Source organism: Oncorhynchus gorbuscha, linkage group LG01 (assembly GCF_021184085.1).
Source record: "Oncorhynchus gorbuscha isolate QuinsamMale2020 ecotype Even-year linkage group LG01, OgorEven_v1.0, whole genome shotgun sequence".
Lineage (NCBI taxonomy): Eukaryota > Metazoa > Chordata > Actinopteri > Salmoniformes > Salmonidae > Oncorhynchus > Oncorhynchus gorbuscha.
In genome coordinates this window covers 86,047,279-86,057,761 of record NC_060173.1, presented here as the reverse complement: position 1 = coordinate 86,057,761, position 10,483 = coordinate 86,047,279, and the positions used below count along the sequence as shown (strand labels likewise).

At 43.8% G+C, this 10,483-nt stretch overlaps 1 protein-coding gene across 1 annotated transcript; it reads left to right on the top strand.

Moving 5' to 3' along the window:
- The first annotated feature begins 350 nt into the window (after positions 1-350).
- On the top strand, positions 351-3,734 carry LOC124021798 (POU domain, class 3, transcription factor 3-A-like). Its single transcript, XM_046336959.1, has one exon. The coding sequence runs from the start codon at positions 935-937 to the stop codon at positions 2,216-2,218; it is 1,284 nt and encodes a 427-aa protein (XP_046192915.1). The 5' UTR covers positions 351-934; the 3' UTR covers positions 2,219-3,734.
- The last annotated feature ends 6,749 nt before the right edge of the window (positions 3,735-10,483 follow it).

Genomic DNA, 10,483 nt, shown 5'->3' with positions numbered 1-10,483 from the left:
CGGTTGTGATACAGACTGAGATGCAGTGCCTTAGACCGCTGCGCCACTGATGAGCCATATAATAGCCTACCAATTACAATGCCAATATGATCAATATCAGTCTGTTATTGTTATGATCATCTAATCAATACATATGTTGCATTTCTCAGAGAAGGGAACCTTACCTCGAGCACCCGAGGCAGCGCACACCGAGCTCTCGAGATGTGCCAATCCCTCTCTCTGGGTATCGTCCAATCAGGGGGAGTCCTGCTCTCGTCTTCCGCTGGTAATTGGGGGAAGATGGGAACGGCGTGCGCACGCTTGGCACAGGGTAAACACTCGCGTGTCCACGCGCTTCCAGGGAGGAACGGATACAAGTGTCAGATGGAAGGAGAGAAAGAGTGAAGGAAGAAAATAGATACAAGCATTTACGTAGACCGTTGTATCATTCGGAATTGTGCAGCTTCAAATACTTCAGAAAAGCAGCAGAGGAGTGTTAACAAAGTGACAATGAACGGTCCAACAAGACTACTTCGGCAGGGATCCTAGAAGAGAGCGTCAGTTTGTGGGAGATTACTAAATCTATACGTCTAGTAGAACTTTACAGGACGCAAAAAACTTTTCATTTTTTTTTATTCATATATTCACAAAACAAATCTCTAAATTGAATACGTAAATATTCTTTATGCACCAATCTCCGAATCTTTATTGGTGGAACGTAAATGCTATTTCATTCCATTAATTGATAAACAAAACATTAACTTTCATTTGCATTTTTGTGAATATTTTTGTTGGACTACTTTTGAATTATTTTGTATCTCCATTTGATGGTATATAGTATAACGCAACATTCACCACGTTTTCTCATAGTTTTGATTTATTATTGGATAAGAGCATTCTGTTTGCGAAGAGAAGCTGATCCAACGCGGGAAAAGGGCGATAACTCACAGGCTTTATGGTTTGGGGTATGGCAACAGCCACCTCCAGTCCATACCTGGCCAGCAATAGGATCCTATCCACCGGCTCCATCGTGCACTCAGACCGGGGGGTCGGTGGCATGCAGCGGGGCAGCACCGCAGTCACCTCGGTGTCTGGTGGATACAGAGGGGACCCCTCCGTGAAAATGATGCAGAGTGACTTTATGCAGGGCGCTATGGCAACGAGCAACGGGGGACACATGTTAAGCCATGCCCACCAGTGGATGACATCCCTGCCACACGCCGCTGCGGCTGCAGCCGCAGTGGCAGCTGCCGAGGTCGGCTCTCCCTGGTCCTCCAGCCCCGTTGGGATGACGGGTAGCCCGCAGCCGCAGGATGTGAAGAGAAACTCCGGCAGGGAGGACATGCACTCAGGCTCCGCTCTACACCACAGGTCTCTGCATCTGGGCTCCCACCAGGCACAACACCCAGGAGCCTGGGGTGGCACCTCAGCCGCGCATATAGCCTCCATTTCCGAAGGGCAGCAGCAGCAACAGTCGCTGATCTACTCCCAGCCCGGGGGATTCACGGTTAACGGAATGCTCAACTCACCGGGGAGCCTAATGCACCCGGGGATGGTGAGGGGGGACTCCCCTGATCTCGACCACGGCAGTCATCATCATCACCATCACCACCACCAGCATTCACATCACCAGCAGCACCACGCCGGGGTGAGCCACGACCCGCAGTCCGACGAGGACACGCCGACCTCGGACGACCTGGAGAACTTCGCCAAGCAGTTCAAACAGCGCCGGATCAAACTGGGCTTTACGCAAGCGGACGTGGGCTTGGCACTAGGCACCCTGTATGGTAACGTCTTCTCACAGACCACGATATGCAGGTTCGAGGCGCTGCAGCTGAGCTTCAAGAACATGTGCAAGCTGAAACCGCTGCTCAACAAATGGCTGGAAGAGGCCGACTCGACCACCGGTAGCCCCACCAGCATCGATAAGATCGCGGCGCAGGGCAGGAAGAGGAAAAAGCGCACGTCCATCGAGGTGAGCGTCAAAGGAGCTTTGGAGAGCCATTTCCTCAAAAGCCCCAAACCCGCTGGCCAGGAGATCACCTCTCTGGCGGACAGTCTGCAGCTGGAGAAGGAGGTGGTCCGGGTCTGGTTCTGCAACCGCAGGCAGAAGGAGAAGAGGATGACACCGCCGGGGCTGCCACACAGCCCGGAGGACGAGTACTCTCAGATCGGCAACATGAGCTCAGACACACCGTCACCCTCAATGGACTGCAAGCGAATGTTCAGCGAAACGTGAGAAAATAACAAAACACAGGACAAGAATATTTCTTTAGGCTGCAATAAGACACTGTCTAGTCCGAGAAAATACTAGCAATACCAAGTGGGAATAATACCTTTTACATGATAAACAATGAAACAAGACACAAATCTTTCCTATCCACATTACTCCAACCTGACCAACCAACAGACCGACGGTGTGGTCTTTAGGAAAGGAGTAGCCTAACTTAAAACATATGCGACATTACACATGAACGAATGGCCCGCGCAATGAGAGGGTCAACTCTTCAAGTAATGTTTCTTCATGTAAATGTTTGGCGCATTAGGATTTAGGAAATGATCTTAATCAGTTTTCAGCCTGAAATATATTCCAATAAAATGTGTGTGTGTGTGTGTGTACAGCATATTTACCTTTCATTTGCTTTGTAACATGCCATGCTTTCACCAAAATGGTTGTGGCAGTTCTTTGGCCCCACATAAAAAAAAACAGTGATAAGCTTTAGCCTCTACATGAATGCCCTTCTTTGTTTTGTGTGTAATATTTCACATTGTGTAATATTTCATATTTTAGAACAAAATAAATGAAACACACTTCTTTGTCCCCTTTGCAGCACTTAATGCTATTGTAAATGTTCCCCTCTGCAGTTGTTGAAGAGGCTTGTGGTTTTCACATGACATTCCCAAGCAGTCCTTTTCTATGTTTTTTGTTTGTTCTGTTTTCACAAAAAGTTATAATGACAATATTTTTTAACAATTGGAATTGTCTTCACCATGTTGACTTTCTGTTATAATTAATGTACTATATTGAGCAATAATGTCTTTCCCCTCAAAACGTTGCATTAGGCCTGTGTTATTTTTGTCATTCGTGACTTTACCGTTTTATTCAATGATGATATTTTCAAAGGAACACACATTCCCAAAAGCTGACGCCGGTGTCGTTTGTTATTGTAACCTTGTATAGTTCTATGTGATGACTTTGACAGTAATTTATTTTTAGTGGTTATTTTATGAAGGATTATTGAGAACAATACATTTGTCATAGCGGATAGCCTACCATTGTGTTTTCAATGTCATTGTCAGCTTACAGAAAGAAGTATAGGCCAATTCGGAATATCTGATACGCAGAATATTTGGCATAGGCCTAATCGATGCCTGTGATGTGAGAGTTTATGATTTACAATCGTTATTCAATGAAAATATAATTAATTGATCTATAATATAGGCCAATAGACTGAGAGGAAACTGCAGGCAGGGTGCTCACTCTTGACCTTCTGACCTTTTCAAAGCGAGAAAAAATACTTGCCGTCCAACTCACCGACCTAAAAAACTGGATCGAATGAATGCACTATATGCTATAAATGAATAGGAAAGCTCAATAGGCAATTTCCGAAATAAGAACAACTTTTCGTGTAAACTTTTGAAGTGTTTTGGTCTGATAACACATTTAAATCGTAATCAACAGCCTAGTGAAATTATGTTTGTATAGGCTTATTTCTATATTACAGGTTATGCGCTTTTAGTGCAATTTAAATAAAGTCTACATTTTAGTTTTTGTGTGCCTTCTTTCTTAGAACTAATGATGCATTCGTTTTTTTCCCACTTTATTAGGCTGTTCGATTTAGCTTAGGCCTAGTTTTGAGACTTTCAAACTTCTTTCATGGCGTGGGACAAAACGCACCATCCAGCTTTGGAAGACTTACATTTCACGGATGATTTGCCATACCAAGGTAGTTGCTTAGCAACTCAATTGAACCCGTGGTAAAAAGCACGCACTTCACTCTGTCTTCTGCATTAAATTAAAACCGACAAGTTAGTCGGTTAGATTAGGCCTACTTATTTTAGTCAGTTCACACGCTGTTAGGAAACATGTCGGCTTAAAAGTGCTTATTTAAGCTACACTTATGGAAAGACCTAGAACAGAATATCAGAACCGAACATTCTAGAACATACTAAAAAGAAAATCACAGAACAAAACTAAACAGAATAGAATAGCAATTGGTGTAAAAGAGAACTCAGAGATGAACCTATAGCCTATATATATATTTAAAAAAATATATATATATAAAACCACCAATACTATATATATATATATATATATATATATATAGCTTTATTTATGTAATTTGAAAGGGTTAGCCTATGTTCTGAAGTGGTTTGGAGTTTCATCATAATTTGAATTTCACAAATTTCTGGTAGCCTGAAATTGTGATAGGCTAATTCCTAATTTCTTAAATAATTGTAACAATTTATTTCATTTTCTCTTAACATTTGCTATTCCTTCTTGTTATTGTTATTGTTAAGGTTGTTTTTATATGTTATGTATATATATGTATATATATATATTATGAAGCATGTCAGTAAAATAGACAACAATGGCTTATTCATGAAATAATAGGCTACATTAGGCCTACAGTATGAGTTTGCCTACATCCATTATTATTTTGTTAAAGCCTATAGCCAATTCTGTTTTTGTTTTAGGCTAAGTTCTCTGATTGAACCCAGTTCTGTGTTCAATAACCCCTGCATTGTAGGCTTTAGTCTATACTTTTTTACTTTACAAATAGCCTATATATTTTATTAGGCCTAATAATAAGGATGATGGGGCTAGTTTAGCTTTGCAACTATTGACCTGTATAGTGCATTCAGAAAGTATTCAGACCCCTTGACTTTTTCCACATTTTGTTATGTTACAGCCTTATTATAAAATCGATAAACATATTTTTTTCCCCTCATTAATCTACACACAATGCCCCATAATGACAAAGTGAAAACAGGTTTATAGACATTTTAGCAAATGTATTCTAAATCAAAATTATTTACATGATTTACATACTGTATTCAGACCCTTTCCTATGAGACTCAAAATTGAGCTCAGGTGCATCCTGTTTCCATTTATCATGTTTCTACAACTTGATTGGAGTCCACCTGTTGTAAATTAAATTGATTGGACATGATTTGGAACAGCACATACCTGCCCAGGTGCCACAGTTGATAATGCATGTCAGAGCAAAAACCAAGCCATGAGGTGGAAGTGACTGTCCGTAGAGCTCCGAGACAGGATTGTGTCCAGGCACAGATCTGGGGAAGGGTACCAAAAATTGCTGCAGCATTGAAGGTCCCCAAGAACACAGTGACAACAATCATTCTTAAATGGAAGAAGTTTGTAACCACCAAGACTCTTCCTAGAGCTGGCTGCCTGGCCAAACTGAGCAATTGAGGGAGAAAGGCCTTGGTCGGGGAGTTGACCAAGAACCTGATGGTCACTCTGACAAAGCTCCAGAGTTCCTCTGTGGAGATGGGAGAACCTTCCAGAAGGACAACCATCTCTGCAGCACTCCACACTTTTATGGTAAAGTGGCCAGATGGAAACCACTCCTCAGTAAAAAGCACATAAAAACAAGAATTAACTCTTTGGCCTGAATGCAAGTGCCACTTGTGGAGGAAACCTGTCACCTTCCCTATGGTGAAGCATGTTGGTGGCAGCATCATGCTGTGGGGATGTTTTTCAGCGACAGGGACTGGGAGTAGTCAGGGTAGAGGGAATGAATAACGGACCAAGTACAGAGTGATCCTTGATGAAAACCTACTCCAGAGCGACAGAGCTTGAGCGGATCTGCAGAGAAGAATAGGAGAATCTCCCCAAATACAGGTTTGAGAAGCTTGTAGCGCTATACCCAAGAAGATTTGAGGCTGTAATCGCTGCCAAAGGTGCTTCAACAAAGTACTGAGTAAAGAGTCTGAATACTTATGTAAATGTGATATTTCCGTTTTTTTTGTTTTCATACATTTGCAAAAAAAAATCAAAAAAACGTTTTTTTGCTTTGTCATTATGTGGTATTGTGTGTAGATTGATGAGGGAAAAAAACAATTTAATCCATTTTAGAATTAGGCTGTAACATAACAAAATGTGGAAAAGGTCAAGGGGTCTGAATACTTTCCCAATGCACAGCAGGAATAGGCCTACCCTGGGCTACATTTCATTGCGACTGGCAAATTAGCATTTAAGAATGTTTATTGACTGTTGCGTTTTGGCCGATCAGTTGCATCTCAGATGCTTGTTTGTGTTTTGCTTATCGCTCTCTGTTTCCTCCAGCAGCATGAAGCCCTCTTGACAGGCGCGCACCGCAGCTCCATGGCACGCTGCCAGCAGAGGTCGGCTATACCAGCTGGCTGCTCACCTCAGCAGTGGTTGTCAAGGTGACAGCGTGTCAGAGCCCCCTCTGAGTGGCGCAAGGTGTTGAGATGGGATCAGATCCATCAGATGATGGGTTTGTCAGGAATACTGTTGTATATGAGGACTGTTGGCATCTCCCTTTCTCCCTCTGGTAAACATACACACACACACACAGTTTTTTTTTTTTAGGATTCAGAGAAAGAGAAAAAATTAAAGGAAGGAGGTCTAGCTGCTCTTCCAGTATCTGCCAGGCTAACCTGTGGACCTGACTGACTGAGGAAACTAGAGCAGGGCTCTGGGTTTAATACCTTATCTTCAGTAGGTACACTGGTATTCACAGTTACCTATTATTACCCCGGGACCTTCATAGGAAAAAGTTACCTACCAGGGTAATTCAATGGGAACAACAAACATAGGTCTTGGTTCACACATAGACTACATACACTCACACAATCACATGTTTCAATCAATCACATTAGTTTATATTGCCCTTTCTGCAGCAGTTGTTACAAAGTGCTTAAACAGAAATGAACCAACAACTCCGGAGAGCAAGCAATGCAGATGTAGAAGCACTGGGGCTAGGAAAACTCCCTAGACAGGCAGGAACCTAGGAAGAGACCTAGAGAGGAACCAGGCTCTGAGGGGGGACCAGTCCTCTTCTCTTATATTGTTGTAGAACCACTTTCACCCGCTGTGACGAATACAATACCTTTGGCCTTGGAGTTCTCCAGAGACAGTGAGAGGGTGAGAAATGGAGGTGTAAATGTTTCCTGTGTGTGTGTGTGTGTGTGTGTGTGTGTGTGTGTGTGTGTGTGTGTGTGTGTGTGTGTGTGTGTGTGTGTGTGTGTGTGTGTGTGTGTGTGTGTGTGTGTGTGTGTGTGTGTGTGTGTGTGTGTGTGTGTGTGTGTGTGTGTGTGTGTGCGTGCGTGCGTGCGTGCGTGCGTGCGGGCGGGCTTATGTGTGTGTCCTCTCTGCTGTACATTGGCAGGGTTCAGAGGAAATTCTGGCCTTTAGGTTATAAATATCCCTCTCTCTGGCTTAACTGAGTTATGAATGGCCTGTTTGACTGTGGGCTCAACTCAGAGCTCAGAGCCAGCCAGCCTGCTCAGGTACTCAGCAGTCACACCAGGTCAGCTCTGTCGAGCCTGACCATGTACAGCATATCTAATGAGTATGGTCCTGTAGGAGTCCTCAGTCTGACTTGGTATTATGGATAAGAAGAACATATGGGAACAATTTATAAGACATTGGTAGAGCTCAAAAGCACTATTATATACAGAATGAATGCTTACAACAATATAGACAACCTGAAGCACCCTGATGAAGGCCGTAATGATGACACATGTCGAGTTTCAACAATAAAGACACCATTTTTATTCAACGTCCATCGTCCTCAGTATGGCTGAACAATTTGTTCAAACAGGGCCAAATACCATGCAGAGGTGGGAATGTGCGAGATGGAGAGAGTTCAAGCACCCTGATCATGCATGTGCAGCACATAGCCCAGCACATAGCCCAGCACATAGCCCAGCACATAGCCCAGCACATAGCCCAGCACATAGCCCAGCACATAGCCCAGCACATAGCCCAGCACATAGCCCAGATAGTCCCCCCCCCGTCCTCTGTAATAAAATGGAGGCAAAGTTAAGCCCATTGGATTGTAATGTGATCCTGGCAGCAGCTTAGTGATGTAAAGATGGGAGATAAAGCTGGTATTACAGGATGAAAGGACCCCTTTAAAGGGTTCTCTCATCTGGCGTACGCTATAGCCAGCCTCTCCCTGAATCTCAATGCTGGGATCTGAAGGTGTGTGTGTGTGTGTGTATGTGTGGTGGGGGGCATGTGTTAATTTGTTACAGTCGCCCAGAGAACTTGTTTTTAAACTCGTCAAACAATGGAAGCCTTAGAGCTCAGATGGAAGCTCCCCCTTTAATTGCACTGTTTATCGTTTTATCCCCTCTCACAGAAAGAAATGAGAGCAGAACCTGAGGTGTGAGTCTGTGTGTGTGTGTGTGTGTGTATTAAATGCATTGCAACATTATCCTATATATAGCAGTGAGTGATTCACAACTGAAATAGAGGTTGTTAATTGGTGCTACATGGTAAGGACATAATTATCTTTTTGAATAACCGCAGCACATACTGTAATTGTCTACGAACCTTGTTTAGAAGTACTTTTCACCACACAGTATAATGCATCACACAGTATTCCCTTATTTGATACTCCAGTTTTTTGGAACTGTGTATCAAAGCATGGATATCAATAGACATATACTTTATACACTGTACACACACACACACACACGCACGCACGCACGCACGCACGCACGCACGCACGCACGCACGCACGCACGCACGCACGCACGCACGCACGCACGCACGCACGCACACACACACACACACACACACACACACACACACACACACACACACACACACACACACACACACACACACACACACACACACACACACACACACACACACTCATTACCAGTTGGTGTGTGGTGTTAATTATTGTCACGTTGCGGGGGCAGGTTTACCACCAACGACTAACACTGATTAACACATTACAGCTCCCTCAGAGGGATCCTCCCATTTGATGTGTCTGTGGCTGAACTTCCTGGCCCAGCCCCAGGCCACCTTACCTAAAGGAGAGATGCCTACAGAGGGGAAGACGAACTGGGAGCAGCAGACTGACTCTCTACCAATGTTTTTCCAACCTGGTTTACTATCACCATCATGCCCCATCCATTGAATACATGAGAAAAACGTGGAAAAGCAATGCTGGTCATACATCAAAACACAAACAGATGTCCATCCCCGTCCATACAGGAGTACACTAGGTGGAAGGAGAGCTAAGTCAAATCAATAATCGTTTCTCTCCACTACACAGACAAAGGAGGTTTCCCAAGATCTTCCCAGCTCTGCAAGGGCTAAATTAAGAGAGCTAGTGAGCAAGAAGGCAGGAGAGTATATGGGAAAAGGTAGAGTGATAAGATGTAAGAAGAGAGCAAGAGTAGTTTTGCTTTTCATCACAGTTTTAGCAGCACCACAGGGAGCCTCTCAGTCCTCAGGATGGATCCGCTGTTCTGCAGACCGACTAGAGGTACTGTAGATGGAAAAGAGAGAGAGAGAGAAAGGGGAGGGAAGGGGTTAGAGCGAAGGAAGGTCTTGAAATCATTTCAATGTGAGATAGAGGCTCATCCTGGCTTTGAGCGTCTTAGGATGTTTGACTCAGAATGCTTGAATGTTGATGTGTGTGTCAATGTGTGTGTGTGTGTGTGTGTGTGTGTGTGTGCGCGCACACATACACACACATTGACACACACATCAACATTCAAGCATTCTGAGTCATGCGCCTGTTCTGTGCCTTGTCTCTCCTGAAACACTCAACATCTCTCTAGCGAAACTATGGCATGGGTTTGCAGGCAGGTCACCTGTGATACAAGTCAGTATTCGACATCCATCCATGTCTGAGGACATCAGTTGACGTGGAAGCTGGCCACTGAGGTAACAGTGAGCGCTGTTACCTTCAAGAAAGTTTTGGTTTTGCTAGGGGGATGGTGGATGGGCGTAAGCAGCTTCCTCTGGTGCAAAAGAGCCAAGAGGTTGCACCTTCGAATCCAGCGCAAACATTTTTACAAAATAGATTTTGGTTTCCAAACTTTAACCCTAACCGTAACCATTCTGAGTTAATGCCTAACGTTAAAGCCTAAACTTAACCCTAACCTTAAAAAATGTGAAATTAATGGCTACACTTAACCTTAAACACTTCGAAATTTGACGTTTGAAACAACTTCGAAATTTGACGTTTGAGAAACATGCATGAATGTCTGATTCTGATGTGAGACTGAGAGCTTATTGTGGTTTGTGTCAGGATTTGGCCAGGGTTGTTCCGGTTTCTGGTCACTAGATGCCCCCATTGTGCTTTTTGACCTTTTGTTTTCCCTTGATCCCCATTATTATTTGCACCTGTGCCTCGTTTCCCCTGATTGTATTTAAACCCTTAGTTTTCCTCAGTTATTTGCTCTGTGTTTGTATGTTAGCACCCAGCCCTAGTATTCTGTGTACTCTTGTTGATCCCGGTGGACTCTCTTGTGGAATTCT